This window comes from Coregonus clupeaformis, chromosome 17 (genome assembly GCF_020615455.1).
Source record: "Coregonus clupeaformis isolate EN_2021a chromosome 17, ASM2061545v1, whole genome shotgun sequence".
NCBI lineage: Eukaryota > Metazoa > Chordata > Actinopteri > Salmoniformes > Salmonidae > Coregonus > Coregonus clupeaformis.
The window spans coordinates 36,556,415-36,575,472 of record NC_059208.1 but is presented as its reverse complement, the minus strand read 5'-3'; the positions used below and the strand labels follow the sequence as shown (position 1 = coordinate 36,575,472).

General features: G+C 42.5%; 2 protein-coding genes across 5 annotated transcripts in view; one reads left to right on the top strand and one right to left on the bottom strand.

Annotated features, from left to right (window-relative positions):
• LOC121586329 (sodium bicarbonate cotransporter 3-like) overlaps window positions 1–6,055 on the top strand; it is a 117,036-nt gene extending 110,981 nt beyond the window's left edge. For 3 of the 4 annotated variants that reach the window (XM_045226313.1, XM_045226311.1, XM_045226312.1), the window contains exons 18-26: window positions 1,854–2,015; window positions 2,274–2,399; window positions 2,745–2,870; window positions 3,137–3,205; window positions 3,442–3,615; window positions 3,834–3,971; window positions 4,145–4,254; window positions 5,012–5,122; window positions 5,940–6,055. In XM_045226313.1, coding sequence (XP_045082248.1) covers window positions 1,854–2,015; window positions 2,274–2,399; window positions 2,745–2,870; window positions 3,137–3,205; window positions 3,442–3,615; window positions 3,834–3,971; window positions 4,145–4,254; window positions 5,012–5,122; window positions 5,940–6,024 — 1,101 coding nt within the window. In that variant the 3' untranslated portion in view covers window positions 6,025–6,055. The remainder of the gene's footprint in view (window positions 1–1,853; window positions 2,016–2,273; window positions 2,400–2,744; window positions 2,871–3,136; window positions 3,206–3,441; window positions 3,616–3,833; window positions 3,972–4,144; window positions 4,255–5,011; window positions 5,123–5,939) is intronic. The other variant, XM_045226314.1, reaches the window with a different exon arrangement.
• A 2,679-nt stretch (window positions 6,056–8,734) lies between these two features.
• On the bottom strand, window positions 8,735–17,752 carry LOC121586331 (probable C-mannosyltransferase DPY19L1). The gene is made up of 18 exons (XM_041902944.1): window positions 17,553–17,752; window positions 15,642–15,735; window positions 15,335–15,392; window positions 13,323–13,414; window positions 12,529–12,628; window positions 12,284–12,361; window positions 12,030–12,116; window positions 11,883–11,942; window positions 11,529–11,609; window positions 11,188–11,289; window positions 10,997–11,068; window positions 10,831–10,907; window positions 10,647–10,671; window positions 10,341–10,460; window positions 9,668–9,842; window positions 9,369–9,468; window positions 9,139–9,264; window positions 8,735–8,945 (listed from the first exon to the last, which is right to left on the bottom strand). The coding sequence occupies exons 1-18, from the start codon at window positions 17,731–17,733 to the stop codon at window positions 8,783–8,785; spliced, it is 1,791 nt and encodes a 596-aa protein (XP_041758878.1). The 5' UTR covers window positions 17,734–17,752; the 3' UTR covers window positions 8,735–8,782.
• Window positions 17,753–19,058: the final 1,306 nt, after the last annotated feature.

Here is a 19,058-nt window from a genome sequence, read left to right as displayed (position 1 = left end):
GTGAGCCTTACCTCGGGGTACCACCCGGAGAGCAATGGGCAGGTAGAACGAGTGAACCAGGATGTGGGTAGGTTTCTGAGGTCGTATTGCCAGGGCCGGCCGGAGGAGTGGGCGAGGTATATTCCCTGGGCAGAGATGGCTCAGAACTCTCTCCGCCACTCCTCCACCAACCTAACCCCTTTCCAATGTGTGTTAGGGTACCAGCCGGTTCTGGCACCATGGCATCAGAGCCAGATCGAGGCCCCTGCGGTGGATGAGTGGGTGCGGCGCTCGGAGGAGACGTGGAACGCTGCACACGTCCATCTGCAGCGGGCCATCCGTCGACAAAAGGCGAGCGCCGATTTCCACCGCAGTGAGGGGCCGGTGTACGCACCTGGAGATCGAGTCTGGCTCTCGACCAGAAACCTACCCCTCCGCCTGCCCTGCCGGAAGCTGGGTCGGCGGTTTGTGGGGCCTTTTAAAGTCCTGAGGAGATTGAACGAGGTGTGTTACAGGTTACAACTGCCTATTGATTATCATGTTAACCCCTCGTTCCATGTGTCTCTTCTCAGGCCGGTGGTAGCTGGTCCACTCCAGGTCTGTGAGATAGGAGAGACTCCTCAGCCCCCATTGGACATCGAGGGGGCTCCGGCGTACACAGTTCGGTCCATCTTGGATTCGAGACGTCGGATGGGGGGTCTCCAATATCTCGTGGAGTGGGAGGGGTACGGCCCGGAGGAACGGTGCTGGGTGCCGAGGAGGGACATCTTGGACCCGTCTCTCCTGACTGAGTTCCACCGTGGTCATTCCACGCGCCCTGCTCCGCGTCCTCCTGGTCGTCCCCGAGGCCTCTTCCTTGTTCGGGCAGGCTTCGGCGGTCGTCGTCCCCGGAGTACTAGCTGCCACCGTTGTATGTTATCGATGTTTGTTTGGTTTTGTCTTAGTTGTACACCTGTTTCCGTTTAGTTAATTATGTGTCCTATAAGTTCTCGTTTTGTTAGTCGTGTGTTGTGTGTAATTGTCCGCCTGTCAGCAGGTGCTGTATTGTTTTGCTCCATTGTTTTGGAGAGTTTTCGCACTTGTGTGCGCACTTATTTGTATTTTGGTGTTTACGCGCGGTGTGCGTAATCGCTCGCCTCCGGGCTCTTTTGAGGCCCGTTTGTTATTTCTTGGTCGTCTACTAAAGTGTGTTGGACGAAGCTTCTGTGTCCTGCGCCTGATTCCTGCACCACATCCACATTCAGCTATTCCTGACAGTATTCGATCATATTACCAGTCACCTTGCGGTTTTTAAATGCGGTGGTTTCGCTTTCAGTTTTGTGTGAATGCTGCCATCTATCCACGGTTTTTGGTTTGGATAGGTTTTAATCGTCACAGTGGGAACAACATCCCCTATACACTTCCTGATGAACTCCGTCATCGTGTCAGTGTATACGTCAATGTTATTCTCATATGCATATACAAAAACACACACACACTCCCACAAACACACTCAAAGCCACACACACCACGACTGCTGTTGGACTTCTATTTAATATTGCACAAAACACTTTGCTCTCCATATCCCCATTCCCTGTAAATATTGTAATGCCAATCCGTTTGAGTGCTTTCCTTGTATTTATACTTCTGCTAAAATGTTATCCGTTGAGCTTCTATTCTATTAATTCATGTTTATTACTTTATTTTTCTATCGTTATTGTTGTTGCATTGTTGAGACGTGAACCTTCAAGCATTTCATTGTACTGTGTACACCATGTGTTCCTGTGCAAATGACAAATAAACTTGAACTTACAAGCTCTTGCTAGCGAACACTGTACCCTGACTGCAAGCTATTAGCATTAGTTTAAAAGCTAACTCTGTGGTCTGGTCTACAGCCTACCTCCAAGCATCGCGGCTGGCTGATCTCCCCGCTGGGCACCAACCCCTGGTGGACCCTGCTGGTGGCGGCGCTGCCTGCTCTGCTCTGTACCATCCTCATCTTCATGGACCAGCAGATCACCGCCGTCATCATCAACCGCAAGGAGCACAAGCTCAAGGTGAGCAAATGCTGGTTTATGGCATAGATTTATGAATTCTACAGGCTCCATTTCCACTGTCAAGGTGGAACAGACACATTTTTACAAAGATTCTGTCACCCTGTTCTGTCCATTATATTATCATTCACTGTGTTGAATATAGCTAGTGTTTTCATGAAATGTATTCACTGTGTACAATTTGGTGGTCCAACTATAGTATAATGGCTTTTTATCCTCTTCTTTTACCCCCTTGTTTTCCCCCTCTTCTCCGTCATGTAGAAAGGCTGTGGCTACCATCTGGACCTGCTGGTGGTGGCGGTAATGCTGGGTGTGTGCTCCATCATGGGCCTGCCCTGGTTCGTAGCTGCCACCGTGCTCTCCATCTCCCACGTCAACAGCCTCAAGGTTGGCAGCCTGCTGTGGTCTTTGTTTAGTCTTTGTTTATGTCACCTGTGTCAAACTCAATTCCTGGAGGGTGTTTTTTTGCTCCTCCCTTGTACTTGATTGATCAATTAAGGTCGTCGATTAGTTAGGAACTGCCCTCACCTGGTTGTCTAGGTTTTAACCGGACACAAATGGAAATAACAAAAACCAGCAGACACTCTGCCCTCCAGGAATTAAGTTTGACAATTCTGGTCTAAGTGATGAGTTATGGGTTTGTTTTTTATGTTAATGTACAAGTCTGAAAAAATTATGTATTTCTCTGAGTATAATAAATATTAATCTAATGTAATCTAATCAAATTTAAAGGTGGAGTCGGGCTGCTCGGCCCCAGGAGAACAGCCCAAGTTCCTGGGCATCAGAGAGCAGAGGGTCACCGGCTTCATGATCTTTGTCCTCATGGGCTGCTCTGTCTTCATGACCTCCGCACTCAAGGTGACAGCTCTTTGGGTTTTAGGAAAGTGTTATATTAATAAGCCATCTTATTTTTATAAGACAATGGGTGCTGGAACCAATGCCATGACAGGCAATGTGAATGATAAGCAGTTTGACTGTTTTACTGTATATTCACCTTACAGTTGAAATGTTGACATGGAATATTTAAAGGCAGTTTAAATCCCATATAATTTATGATGATGATGATGATGATGATTATTATTATTATGATATACTGTATGTTCAACTTCTCCCCCACCCTCCAGTTCATTCCTATGCCAGTGCTATACGGGGTCTTCCTCTACATGGGAGCCTCTTCACTCAAAGGCATTCAGGTGAGATTATATTCAATGATTTGTTCAAGATATGATTGATTGATTGAAGATATGATCATAGTTTTTAATCTTTAACAGTAAAGCAATGCAATGCCTTGTCTGTAATGATGAGCTTACTCCTTTGTAATTAAACTCTCTTTTATCAAGAAAACGTCATCACATTTAAACTATTTAATCTCATGTGTTTCCTGACTAAAATATGAAATGAACAATGAACGGGGCTCTCTCTCTCTTAGTTCTTTGACCGTATCAAGTTGTTTGGTATGCCAGCCAAGCACCAGCCTGACCTGATCTACCTGCGCTACGTTCCCCTGTGGAAGGTCCATGTGTTCACCCTGGTGCAGCTCACCTGCCTCATACTGCTGTGGGTCATCAAGGCCTCCGCAGCCGCCGTCGTATTCCCAATTATGGTAATACCCATAGAGATAAATGTTCTATAGTAATACTAACATCATTCCATCTCTCTATGGTATTATCACTCTCCACATCTACAAACTGGAGAAACGTGATATCTTGTCTAACAACAAGGGGGTTTGTGAACATGAAAATATCTAAAACCTTCTGTATGAGTTTCTGTGGTCCTTTTACTCCCTTTCTCTCCCTTAAAATATCCTATTTTCTCTTAAAGGTGCTGGCCCTCGTCTTCATTCGGAAGCTTCTGGACTTTTTCTTTACCAAGAGGGAGCTCAGCTATCTGGACGACTTGATGCCAGAGAGCAAGAAGAAGAAAGAGGATGACAAGAAGAAGAAGGAGAGGGAGAAACGGGTAACACACAGTAGCACTTTAAAGCCTTTAGTTCCCAGACAACATTCACTGTCTAGCACGCTAACATGACTTGTCCCCACAGAAATCAAATTACTAGAACAGGCAAAGGTGCTCAGACCATGGAAATTTGACTACACTCAATTGTAATTCTTTGCTTGTCCCCTTGGTTCCAGGAGGCTCAGGCTTTGTTGCTCATAGAAGAGCAGGTGGGCGTGAATGCTGTGAAAGTCCATTATGACGGTGGGAACCTGCTCAAGATCCCAGTCAAAACTCTGTCAGGGAGGTGAGTGCTGCCCACCATACAACCAGAGTACAATACAATCCATTACACTGGATAGCTAAATGAAGGACACGCTTTGTCTTTATCTTTCTATGATTTTATGATATGATTTTGTTTTGGTATTATAATTTTTCTCCATCTCTACATTCTTGGTATTGCATGTAAAGGTAACAGTGATGATGTTAGTTCTGTAATGTGTTTATCTTGAACAGATCATACAGAATAATCGCTCATACCCTCCCAATGGATGAAGAGGCGGTAGGGGTGGGTGTCTGATATATCCAGCCCACGTGCTGAGTTTTAACCCTACTCAGTAATATACAGTAACATCAATGAGCGCATGGCCAAAATCGTAACTTGGCTATTTACTATACCTGTAGATCATGCCTTTTTATTGAAAACACACTCCCTGCTTGTTATGTTTGTGTTTTGGGGGGGATTGCTATGATGATACAGAATGCTCCACAGTATCATGGAAAGGTAAAAAGGCTCTAAAACCATGTGAATACTAATGACTAATGTACACATTGATTACATAGAGAACTCAGCCCAGACAATCATTGTCCCAAGAGTAACTATTGCCTCCAGAGCAATTGTTACACATAAGCCAGCACATCATTTTTGTGCAAGATACAATGACAGAGAACTGCTGCCAAGTGGCCCTGTGTGCTTCAATCTTTTGTTTGTTTACCTTATCCATATGCATGTATCTCTGTCTCCTGTCCCCTGTTCTGACCGTCCTGTTCCTCGCTGCATGTAGCTCATGTGACCTCAGCAATGTTAATATCTCTGAGGAAATGGCCAAAAGCGGGGCTTGCAAAGCAGTGGCGATGAGCGCCGACTTCGGCCCATCTATGAAGCGTAGCCAAAGGTAGCTATGCCGACAATGACTCGCCTTTAGCTGTCCCCCCTCTTTCTCCTAAAAATGGAGGAGCTTTTTTCCAGGCACACCTCAGGTCTACTGAAATCTCACTAAGACAAGATCATATCGATAACTCACCCCTTATAGATCATATAATTATATTATATTCAGTGACTATTCTAATCCAATATAACAAACTAGTCTACTTAATTATGTTACTAGCCCATTAATTAATAGGTATGACAAGGACAATGCATCCATTCTTATGTAATGCAAATATTAAGTTATTGCTTTTGCTGTGTCATAACTTGCGTAATGTTCAGTTGAATGTATGTTGTGAAATCTGAATTTTGTGTGGATGTTTGCAGAAAACATAATATTGAATATTGTATTTGCCTACAGATACATTCATATATTACAATATATATGAATGCATGTTGTAATATATTACATTACAGCATATAAAAGCAAAGCGTTCAAGAGGCTTTGCCCTGAGGTTCTAACGTCCTGAGGATCTAACACGATGCTGACACATTTTGTCCTTTTACCCCAATTATAATGGTTAAGAACAACATACTTTAACACATGAGCTCACCATCTTCAAGTTTAGGGTGTTAACAACTGCATATTCTTAGAGCATGGTATGAGCTTTGAGTTAAATTTTAGCATCTCCGTCTGGCATTCTTCTAGACAGCAATGCACTTAAATCAGCAACACATTTCCTGCTCATCCTTTACACATTGATATCCTGGCCCAGCACAGCACAACCAGCCCACTGATGCTTCTCTTCCCATCTATCTCCCTCCCTTGTCTCTGTCTCTGGCAGCCAGGAGAAGGTGGCCTGTGTTAGAGTCAATATAGACACCACCGAGGCAAGAGGGCAGAATTCAGCCTTGGAGACAGCCTTGTGATGGAGGAGACCTTGTCCTAACAACCCCCCCCAACCCCACAGAGGGCCACCCTGGCTAGGCCTGGAGCAGAGAAGTCAGACTGGTCTCTGGAGAAGCCCCTTTTGTGGGTCTGCTGGGTCAACAGTTGAGCTCCAGTGACCTCCAGTGGTCCAGTGTAGCTCTGGGGATCCTGAGGCCCCCCAGTGCACAGAGGACTGACTGCCCTGCAGTGGCGAGCACATTGCTGGGATATGAATGAACCAGACTGACACTGCCCACAGACCCCCACCATTTTGGGTCCAAACCCCATGTCAACCAATCATTTCCCACCCACTGCCACAGATGCCAAAGGATGGGGCCACCACCGCCACACTGATGCGGAATCTTTCTTCGTTTGTCATGTATGCGTGAATTTACTTAATTTTAAAAGGTATATTTTCTCATTACAATTTTAAGCAATATTTTGTAACATTTTTTAAGAGATTCACATGTACATCCTGTTTTTTAGCACACGTCATGTGTGAGCTATTCTGGTCTCTGTCAAAAAGAATTCTTACAAATAATATATATTTACTTTACAAAAGGTAATATACACAAACCAGCTACAATAGCACATGTCACTCAAGCCATTATTCAGGTTGTTATTTCTGTGATTTCATCAGTGCAAACTGGTTACATATCACTGGTAATCTAAATCTAAACTGTTGCAAACCAAAAGAAGAATATATACATTTAGGCGACTATACCCCATAATCTTTCTTGGTTGTGAAACATTGACAGAAAGGTTGGAGTGGCAACATCTTTTCACTGCCCCTGTACTGAATCCGTACTGTATACTCTGCAAGTTGTATTCTCAGTATTGATATCGCTGCTCAGATCAAGTTGTTCAGCTTATAATTTTTTAAAAAGTGAATGTCACTGTTGTGCTGTTTTAGTGGAATTGTGTGCTTTTGATGTTTTAATGGACAATAATAATAAAAATAATAATTTAAGGTTAAGGAAGTGAAATGAATATTACAATAAGCACTTTAGATTTCTTTGCCAGTAGGAATTAGTGCACAGGCCTGAATTGAGTTAAAAACATTGAATCTGAAGATCCACAGAACTGCTGCTCAAATGTCTAGAAAAAGTAACGACTCAGGAATCAACATGATTTCTGATTGTGGGAAGTTCTTTACCCTCATAATTTGTCTCACTACTCATACCGTATTTCAATGGCATAACTATTTGTCTGTTGTTGGGACAATTATTTTTGATAAACAGGAAGGTTAAAAAAAATTACTGTGCCGTCAGATTTCTTCTAATAGCAATGCACAACGTTATTCTGTGCAGTAAAGTTCTATTCACACAGTATTGTACAACTTATGCTTCACATGTTTTAATACTTGTGTCACATGTAAAACGTATCATCAGTATGTTCAGTATTACAGATATTTCAAATATATATATATATATATTTTAAAAAAGATCTGTAAAATGTATTGCATTGCTTAGCACACATGCTCCTGTTTTAGCAATAATAGACTTGTGTTGAGTACAATGCAATGTCTGGAGTGATGGTTCTATTGAGCTGTCTAAGGGGAGTTTGTCAAACCCCATCCACTTTGTGTGTCTGCTCTATTGACTATATTAGTGTGTAGTTGATTATACAGACAATAGCTTATGTGCCTTGTGAATGCTCTTTGTGTAATTTAGTCATACTGTAGACATAGTATAGTAAATATGTTCAGGTAGTACACACACACACACACACACACAGCAGTAGTGATCTGAATGTTTTAGTGAAAATCATATCCTCTTCAACCAAACCGGCAACTGAACTGATTAATAACGTTACAAATATCATTAATACTTCATCGTACCCATTTTCGGTCAAGATATGTACTGTATGTTTCTATGTCACAGATGTAGTGTTTGTTCACAAATAGTAAGAACTGTAATGTACTGTAATCAATGGATGTTCTTCTTTATGCAAAATCAGTGAATTTACACTGAATTATTGCAGCTTTAATATCACTGGTGAAAGTTACAAAAATCTGGTACATTTCTCCAAACATTGTTTTTGAAACAAATATAAATGGATTAATTTGAATAATTTTAGTTTGAACAGAATTCAGATAAAATGTTGGCTATTTCGAGTCATTACAAATATTGTTTTGGTATTTGTGATCCTATACGTGCGCAGTAGGTACCACAACTCAATGTAGAACACAAATGGTATTGCAGTGCAATGGATTCCATGTGTATTATATGATCTGTACCATAGATAATATACATATGGCTGTTCTGCACCATAGAAACAGGGTGTTCTTTAGGATAATATGCCATTTAGCGGACGCTTTTATCCAAAGCGACTTAGTCATGCGGGCATACATTTTATGTATGCGTGGTCCAGGGAATTGAACCCACTACCCTGGCGTTACAAGCACCATGCTCTACCAGGGACCACTTTAGGACCATGTATTACACTGACCTTACTACTGCTGCACAGAAAATCATCCTGTAATGTTGTTGAATACAATAACATAGGATGGAAACTATTTTTTAAAAACTTTGTTGATGGAAAGCAATAAAAAGTGTGTAAATGTCTTATTTCAATCTGCATATTTAACCCAGGCACATAGCACCCCATCAGCATGTGAAAGTACACAGTGCACAATACACAGAGGTGTTCAAGAGATATAAAGGCGTTATCCTGTAGAGATTTTTTTTTTAAGACAGACTAAGGAAATTGAAGTTGAACATGTTTAATCAAAATGATATCCCTATATTAAAGGTTTTATTTGGCATCTTTGGGGATTTTCAGCACTTTGTAGACTTTATTCTGGAACATTGTGGTGAAGTGAGGCCGGGAGTCGATGGACAGTAGGGTACATAGCGGCAACTTTCCTCTGTTCTCCTGATCCTCCACGTCCCAGATCTCAGGCATGCTGCAGCCTGGCCTGTGAAGTATAGCACAGTTAGATGGGAATCAGAGATTGAGAGAACATAGTACTACAGGGCTTTGTTCATTAGGCACCAAAAGGAAGTAAATGGACTGAAATGGGGAGGGAAAGTGGCCAATAAGAAACGTGTTTTAATTTTCTATGGCAAAACGTTTTGCTATGGTATGCTTAATAATACCACCCTGTTTACCTGGAGCGTCGGTTACACCAGGAGTCCTCCAGGATGAAGTAGTCTGCCTGCAGCTGCATCAGATTCCTCTTCACCTCCTTGGCCGGTTTCCGACTGTACATGGTGTACACCAACTTGGTCCTTTCCCTGTGGGAATATATTATACGTTACTTACTGACAAACACAATGGGTTGTGCCTCATCAGATATTACTGCAATGCATAACCCATAGGGGAATTGTAACAGTCTTACCTCTGCCAAGTGTCCTCGTAGTGGGGATGATTCACGATGGCTCTACCAGTGGACAGTTTCACTCTCGCCATGGTTGGCATGGAGCCAGCAAACACAGCATCTTGGATCACACACAAATACAATTTTATTTTATTTTTTTGCGTTACAATAATTACACTAATTCAGATCTATCCTAGATAGTAATGCATCTACAGAGCTTAGCAGCAACTGAACTAGCTCAACCTTCTACTGTATACCCACTAATCTCTGGCCCCTGAAAAGCACACGCTAGGAATAAGTCGTAACATTACATGACTCACTGGGCATGGTGTTGGCATTGATCCACTCCAGGAGCTGCTCCTGAGGCAGGTTACTGAAGTCTCCCACGATTCCTCGCTGGCTCTGGTAGTTGGCCACGCCCTGGATGGCCATGATGGACAGGATGCCAAACACAGTGATGTGGCGCTTGAAGTGCTCCCCTATCCAGCCAAACAACTGCGGAGCATTGGAGAACATATAATATGCCATTTAGCAGACGCTTTTATCCAAAGCGACATACAGTCATGCGTGCATAATTTTTTTTGTGTATGGGTGGTCCCAGGGATTGAACCCACTACCTTGGCATTACAAGCGCCGTGCTCTACTAGCTGAGCTACAGAGGACCACGGTAGATCAATGAAGAACCAACGTAGATCAATTATCAGACAGTCTTTATTATAGACATTATTATAAATCCATTCACAAGGACATTTGATTTGGGGGATGTTTTCACTATGATGTGCTCTGACTGCCTGGACCAAAGTCCAGTTACTAACCCTAATGCTGACTATGGTGGAGTACTAATAAGATATTCATTTGTTTCAGCATAGCTTCTATAGCTGGTATGAGGGAGGTCAATTAAAGAAAATGGAAAGTGACCCATGTGATTTCTATTGTCTCTCCATGTCTGTCTGTCTGTTTGTCTCGGTCAGTGTCTGTCTACAGACGTCTCACCTGTCTAGAGCAGATCAGGGAGGCCATGAGGCACATGAGCGGGGCCAGGAAGAGTTTGATTCTCATGACCAAGATCGCCAGCACGGCAAAGACCACCAGCTGCAGACTATGGTACACCATCTGACACACGCACGCGCACACACACACACACACACACACACAGGCAGGGAAACACAGTGGAAGTTATGAGCGCTGTAATGATTCACGAGTCATTGTGCCTTCAAGGAAAATAGCTGCAAAAAACTGCTGCTAATATGGGCTGTGATGTTGGTTTGAAAGTGAAAATAAGTAGCTAAGTTGGCTTACCTCCCCATTAGCAAACTGTGCCGGCCTACAATATGATAGAAGATGTTTGCATGAGTCACAAACAACACAACAATGTTGCAGGAAGCTATCAGCAGTCTGTCTGTATACCATAAAGACAGTAGGTGGAGCTAGTGTCCAGTGAATATAATACTTAATGCGACTTGTTGGATTGGAAATTACTTACTGCTCAGTGTCAATATCGATGTCTTCTTTAGAGTAAATTATTTCGCGCCTAAGAGATCTCCAGACTTCTTTAATTGCCTTCAAAGGAATTATTTATAATACTACATTAGACACTCAAATTGACTTAAATGAGCAGCAATGCCAAAATCGAGAATAATGTGTCTCACCTTTCCAGAAATGATGCCCACAATAACTATGTTTACCGGGAGTATCAATGTCTTAACGTATCCCAACAAAGTCTGGAAACAGAATACAGTATAAAAAAATAACACTTAGCCATAAAAAATTAATAAAATCAACAACCAAATAGTACCGTCAAAAGTAAGCTCAGAGGCAGCACTCATGAAATTAAACCTACCTCCAGCTCCATAAAGTCGAACTCTGCAGCACAGGTGCACATCAACGTGTGGAAATCCTTGTAGTTGGTCAACTTGGATCTGATCAAGTTGCCAATGTGAGCCTGTGGGAAAAATTGAGAAACACACGATGATGTTAAAGTCATGCAGACATTCACACCTTCATATGGAAACATTGAAACAGGAAGTGTGAGAATGACATTAAATGAGTAGACTCCATCAGTGAAAGAGAAAGGGAGGAGGAATACATTGTGGGGAACAAATAACATTGTATTTTTATTTCATGGGTCACTCATAGCCCACGTTGAGATCATGCTGAACAGACTTTCATCTAAGAACTTACATCATTGGATACTCCGAGGATGAACGACATGAAGAATTTGAGAAGCACAGTAGAGGTAAACCAGGCAATACCTTGGACAAGCTGAGGATTTAGAGGAAAAAGTTAACACTCAAAACCTGTAATATGTCGCACTCTGCCACTAAATAATGCTGTGTAATTGCATGTTACGATTGGGGGTATAGAGTGGAGACCCTTGGGATGGTATAATACCATGGGAATTCAATATATTTATCTTATAAAAGGTCATGGGAAAATGGCCAATTCTGAGGAACGTAGTTTCACCAATTAACCCCTGCATGTAACTAAATAACTAACATTATTATAAACAACAATTATTCAAACAGGATTTCATACAATTGTGACGATTCCAGGTTTGCAGACTCTTGTGATATCATCTCGCAGTGCGATGATGGCCTGGAAAACACCACCATACAGGAATGAGGTGTGACAGAATGACACTTGTGTATTCAGGCATTGGAGTCTATTTCCCAGTCTACTCACCCAGCCAGCAACGAGGGAAGAAATGTAAAAAGATGTAAAAAGTGCCAAATTCCCAAACAGCAAGACAAAGCAGATGGCAAATGAAGTCTGAAAGGAGAAATAACTTTTGTTCAGCAAATAAAAATAATTGATGAACATTGTTCATGTTGGAACTGTTCTATGATCATTTCACAAAAATAGCAGATACTAGTATGTTTCTAAGTCTTAAACCTGTGATGATTATGCCTAAATATCAATTCAGTAGTAATACTTACCAGATGCACAACAAGTAGTGATTTCATCTTGGCAGTGGAGAGATAGCCCATAAAATAACAGGCAAACAGGCATGCAACCTGAAGACACAGACAACATAGGCATTTCAATTCATTGTCACGATTATTGTACAGCTGAGGATCTTCAGTACATAAACATAATCTTGTAAATTGACTGGTATATCCACAGGAATGTTACCAGGCTATTTTCCAGGCATGTGTTTTTACCTCAGTGTGGATTTATTTACCTGAGTTAGCAAAACAAACTGGGCAAATGGCCAAGGAAGAAGGAACAAAACATTGCAAGCACCAATAGCTACTAAGGATCTTCTTTCAGGGTTGGAATGCCTACAAAATCGTACAAAGACAACAGTATTATTTGAATTAATTAATAATCAGTGACATACACTGAGTGTACAAAAACATTTAGGAACACCTCTTTCCATGACATGACTGACCAGGTGAACCTAGGTGAAAGTTATGATCCCATATTGATGTCACTTGTTAAATCCACTTCAATCAGTGTAGATGAAGGGGAGGAGACAAGTTAAATAAGTATTTTTAAGCCTTGAGACAATCTAGACATGGATTGTGTATGTGTGCCATTCAGAGGGTGAATGGGCAAGACGAAAGATTGAAGTGCCTTTGAACAGGGTATGGTAGTAGGTGCCAGGCACACCGGTTTGAGTGTGTCAAGAACTGCAACGCTGCTGGGTTTTTCACGCTCAACTGTTTCCCGTGTTTATCAAGAATGGTCCACCACCCAAAGGACATCCAGCCAACTTGACACAACTGTGGGAAGCATTGGAGTCAACATGGGCCAGTATCCCTGTGGGAAGCTTTCAACACCTTCTAGTCCATGCCCTGACGAATTGAGGCTGTTCTGATGGCAAAAAGGGGTGCAACTCAATATTAGGAAGGTGTTCCTAATGTTTTGTACACCAGTGTATATTCATTTATCTAAGATAGGGCTTTGAAAAGAGTGGTGAAGCCCAAGATGGTTGTAAATAGTTTAGATCAATGGCATGTGAACTGAATATACCTGAGAATATATGTTAACAGCAGCATCTGCAGGACAAAGAAGGGATAGGAGAAGCTCTCCCTCAGCGGTGGAGTCCACATGACCCGAGTGCTCTGGAATATATAGCATGAGTTAAGATAGCACTCACCACCAGCCAACCCCCATAATGATCTATGATACAGTTTACATACACTGTATGCAACAATCAAAAGACATTCATCTCAACAAAACCAGGTAAGCCAGTTGAGAACAAGTTCTCATTTACAACTGCGCCCTGGCCAAGATAAAGCAAAGCAGTGCGATAAAAACAACAACACAGAGTTACATATGGGGTAAAAAAAAACATAAGGTCATAAAATACAACAGAAAATATATATACAGTGTGTGCAAATGTAGCAAGTTATGGAGGTAAGGCAATAAATAGGCTATAGTGCAAAATAATTACAAATCAAATCAAATTTTATTGGTCACATGCGCCGAATACAACAGGTGCAGACATTACAGTGAAATGCTTACTTACAGCCCTTAACCAACAGTGCATTTATTTTAAACAAAAAAAGTAAGAATAAAACAACAACAAAAAAAGTGTTGAGAAAAAAAGAGCAGAAGTAAAATAAAGTGACAGTGGGGAGGCTATATATACAGTAAAATAAAGTGACAGTAGGGAGGCTATATATACAGTAAAATAAAGTGACAGTAGGGAGGCTATATATACAGGGGGGTACCGTTGCAGAGTCAATGTGCGGGGGCACCGGCTAGTTGAGGTAGTTGAGGTAATATGTACATGTGGGTAGAGTTAAAGTGACTATGCATAAATACTTACTTAACAGAGTAGCAGCAGCGTAAAAAGGATGGGGTGGGGGGCAGTGCAAATAGTCCGGGTAGCCATGATTAGCTGTTCAGGAGTCTTATGGCTTGGGGGTAGAAGCTGTTGAGAAGTCTTTTGGACCTAGACTTGGCACTCCGGTACCGCTTGCCGTGCGGTAGCAGAGAGAACAGTCTATGACTAGGGTGGCTGGAGTCTTTGACAATTTTGAGGGCCTTCCTCTGACACCGCCTGGTATAGAGGTCCTGGATGGCAGGGAGCTTTGCCCCAGTGATGTACTGGGCCGTACGCACTACCCTCTGTAGTGCCTTGCGGTCAGAGGCCAAGCAGTTGCCATACCAGGCGGTGATGCAACCAGTCAGGATGCTCTCGATGGTGCAGCTGTAGAATTTTTTGAGGATCTGAGGACCCATGCCAAATCTTTTTAGTCTCCTGAGGGGAATAGGCTTTGTCGTGCCCTCTTCACGACTGTCTTGGTGTGTTTGGACCATGATAGTTCGTTGGTGATGTGGACACCAAGGAACTTGAAGCTCTCAACCTGTTCCACTACAGCCCCGTCGATGAGAATGGGGGCGTGCTCAGTCCTCTTTTTTTTCCTGTAGTCCACAATCATCTCCTTTGTCTTGGTCACGTTGAGGGAGAGGTTGTTGTCCTGGCACCACACGGCCAGATCTCTGACCTCCTCCCTATAGGCTGTCTCATCGTTGTCGGTGATCAGGCCTACCACTGTTGTGTCGTCGGCAAACTTAATGATGGTGTTGGAGTCGTGCCTGGCCATGCAGTCATGGGTGAACAGAGAGTACAGGAGGGGACTGAGCACGCACCCCTGAGGGGCCCCTGTGTTGAGGATCAGTGTGGCAGATGTGTTGTTACCTACCCTTACCACCTGGGGGCGGCCCGTCAGGAAGTCCAATTAGTCCAGTACAATTAGTATTAACACTGGAATGCTAGATGTGCAAGAGATTATGTGCAAATAGAGATACTGGGGTGCAAAAGAGCAAAATAAATAACAATATAGGGATGAGGTAGTTGGGTGGGCTAATTTCAGATGGGCTGTGTACATGTGCAGTGATCGGTAAGGTGCTCTGACAACTGATGCTTAAAGTTAGTGAGGGAGATAAGAGTTGCAAAACATGAATTGCACAGTGAGGAAACTTTCATATGGATTGCACTATGAGTACACAGCTCCAAAGTGCGAAACTCTCACCTCTCCATGGTTGAAGAAGAGACACAGGACGGTGACGACACCTCCAAGACGACTGCCACTGGAAAGAAACCCCCCCAAAAAACATCAGATTGTCTCCTAGAGTGGCAAGGGGCACCAAAACAGCATGGATACCCAAGACGATTGTTTTATGGAACACCATAGTGATAAACTAGCCTGGGTACCAGTCTGTTTGTGCCATCATGCCACTCCTTGTCATGGCTTACATGACAGCATGGAGTATGCAACAAAACAAACAGATCTGGGACCAGGCTAGTGAGAAACCAACAACAGTTTAAGAACTCTTTACCTTAGGTAAGTCCCGTAGAGGAAGAACAGGCTCATCATTACCCCATTAAGCAGGAAGACACAGGAGACATAGAAGTAGGCTGCATCCCCCATGCCTAGAAGTGGGATAAAATTATATTCACGGTGTCAATTTACTGTGCCTCCCAGTCCTGACAGTGTGACACACTATGTTACTACAGGATGTTATTTACAATGCATAGTAGGATTGGGCAGTATCCAGCTTTTCAAACCGTTATACCGTTTCTGTACCATACCAGGGTATACAGTATTATCAGAAGTGCACACAAGGGGCGCTATAAAAAAAATTTCAATAACAATTTAGGCAACAGGGATCTTGATCCAGGAGGGGATTGAATGTCTATAGTCTGCGTACCAGTCTTTTCAGCTAACATTCTACTCCTTGCTAGTGGTGGGGAGTCGAATCCAAAATAATCGATTCCTCGACTCCTTGCCCGTCGATTCCCGGTGTCGACTCCCATTTCTGGATGTCAAGCTTCGATTCCGCTAGGAATCGACTCCTAAGATTCAGTATTTTTGTAACGGAGGAACTACTTGCCGTCGTCTACTTGGAGAACAAACTCTTGCAACTTTCACTCAAAGAAAGAGTGAGCTAGCAATGGAGAGAGAGAGGGGGGAGGGACACAGCCAGGCATAGGCATTTCGGCCACCAGGCAGAAAGTCAGAACCGTGCATTGGTAATCAAATTATATAGGCTATCGCAATGCTGTATTTAGAAATGTCTTGGCTTGCAATGTCTCGCGCAACTTCACTAAAGTATGGGCTATCAATGAGTCGTCTGAGCTACTCTACAAGCAACAGACCAAACACACACTAGCATTTTCATAGCGAAGAGAAAGAGCAGGCGAGCCAACGAGGGAGAGAGAGGATCCGGCCAGGCAGACAGACTGTCGGAACCATGCGCATAGGCTATATTTTGGTAATCTGTATCTCGTTATGTCTTGTCTAGTAATGCCTCGTAAATTCACCAAAAGTATATTAAAAGTATATATTAGGCTATCAATGAGTATGGCAAAGCTATTCTTCATAGTGCCAGTGAACATCTCCAAATGCATCCGTTTAATTAGGTGCAATAAAAAGTATTGTGCCTATTGCCTATTTAATGAAACCCTGACTGGCTGTTGATGTCCTGGGTCAGGGCTTCAACCTTGTTCCTGGAGAGCTACCGTCCTGTAGTTTTTCGCTCCAACCCCAGTTGTAACTAACCAGATTCAGTTTATCAACTAATTATTGAATCAGATGGGCTAGATTAAGGTTGGAGTGAACCTAGAGGATGGTAGCTCTCCACGAACAGGGTTGGAGAGCTCTGTCCTAGGCAATAGATCGCAAAGCAGGGCATCCCCGCTAAACTTTTTCAAATGGCAAGTCCACTTTCTCATCCATAAACGCATCTCAAGTGCAAATATTGTTTCAGCAGCTCAAATCAGCAAGAAGAGGGGCATTGTTATTAGGAAGGACGTCTACCGTGGATCGCTAAAATAATGATAATGATCACACTTCATCAATTTAAATATTATGGGGACATCTATACATTTGGCAGCCAAGCACGAGTCATCAGTGTAGCCTATGTCGTTGAAATATCTTCAAATATCTTCACGCCTACAATAAAAACATCCAGGCTTCCGTCATAAGAGTAAATTATATATCTTTTTTAATTGAATTACAGGGGGGGAAATGTATCGTGTGAATCGTCCTCTGGAATAACGCACATTCTTGCATAATAATTACAAAACCAACGTCTCTAGTAATACCCGTCCGAATAGGGCTATAACATTGCAAATAATAGATTTATCAGCGTAGTGCCCCGCATCATCCCATGTCATGTGATCACCTATATTCAAACAAAATAGGCCTTTTATAGGCTAAATTGATGACCAAATGGTCAGCATCATACTCATGTCAGTCCTCAAGAATGCAAATGTAGCCTTCCTTCTGGACTCTGCAATAGTGAGGTGGTGTGTACGCATCCGTTTCTGCGTGTTTTCGGAGTCGAGCAAGAGTCGACTCCAACTACAGGACTCGGAGTCGACTCCAAAAATCCTGGAGTCGTGCACGAGTACTCCTTGCCACTCCATGTCATTGACAAAGAGAAAATCTCAACGTTCAATATGCAGCTGGATTTATGGTGGAGTTGCTCATTGGTTGTTGGAAATAATATTAATATTTTCCATGACAACATGTTGAGCCTTGAAAATAGAATTAGAATGATTACAAAGTCAAAAACAAACATTTAGCTGTTAGCTAGGCAAGTTGTTGTATTTTGAGGCTTGGTAACGAGGTTTTGTGGTTGGAATTGCATTATGTATTTAGCTTGAGAATTTAGAGGTGAGCTAGCAATTTTTTTGACAGACTGGTTTAATCTGGACAAACAAAAAATGGTTGCTTAGCAACCGGATACCAACATGTTCTGTGGAGAAAAAAAGTGAGACTTCCAATATTTGGATTATCGTTGTGATTGGAGGATAGCTGTGAGGGTTATCGAATCAGGATCAACTCCTGTTCTCCTCGAGCTCATTAATGATAGAATGTTCATATTTGAAGATGGCAGAAAGGCCAGTCTTTGCAAATGACAAGGAGTGGCAAGGAGTGGAATGTTAGCTAAAGAGACTGTACTCAGCAAGGCACTCAGGCTAGAATGTCTCTGCTGTAACCAAGAAGCTTGTTATTAACATCTAGCCAATTAGCTAGCAAGTTAGCAAACCAAATGCAAAGCTGGAGCCCTGAGCTGGATATAATTTAATTGACACATCTTAGATTTGTTATAGTTAGGCGGGGTAGCCCCCAACCCCAAAATCATACGTCGGTATTTCGAAATATACCGTTTATACCGTATACCGTTTATACCGGGGTATCGCCCAAGCCTAACGCAGTTATGTTCTAGGAGTAGTTGTACCTTCACAGCTCTCTACTGGATTCAGTCCATCTGCTCTGGTGACATTCCAACATGCCTTGGTGGGGATTCCAAAGAAGTCCATGGTGCCAGTGTAAATCCTAAACAGGCTGCCAAGGAAAACCTATCAACAGAGAGGGGATCACTGGAATACACACTGTAACGAAATAAACATTACAAGAGCAATACAATGTTCACTGCACTGCCAAATTAAATGATAGCCATTGTTTCTCATTTGTCTTTGTTTGGTGACATAAAGAATTGTCATAATTTGCATATTTACAAAATTCAAAAATCTTGCTTGCAAAATAATGACATAGTTCCAACTCCTACTGTACCTCTGGGTACAGATTGAACCTCTTCAGAGCATTGATCACAAGAGGGTACTCAGAGAACCTGTCGTTCATGATCAGGCGGAGCCCATGCAAAAAGGATGGCGCATTGATGAAGACCTTGAAATAGGAATAATACAGACCCTGCAAAATAAAACCAACATGTGAGTGAACTGGA

Excerpts from the sequence above, each read along its gene's own strand:
- LOC121586331 (XM_041902944.1), bottom strand. The coding sequence starts at position 17,733 with ATGGAGTGGCAAGGAGTACTCGTGCACGACTCCAGGATTTTTGGAGTC. Across the intron at positions 10,908-10,996 it reads TGGGCATCATTTCTGGAAAG|GCAATTAAAGAAGTCTGGAG; the intron begins GTGAGACACATT and ends ATTCCTTTGAAG. Across the intron at positions 9,265-9,368 it reads TACGAGGACACTTGGCAGAG|GGAAAGGACCAAGTTGGTGT; the intron begins GTAAGACTGTTA and ends ATATTCCCACAG.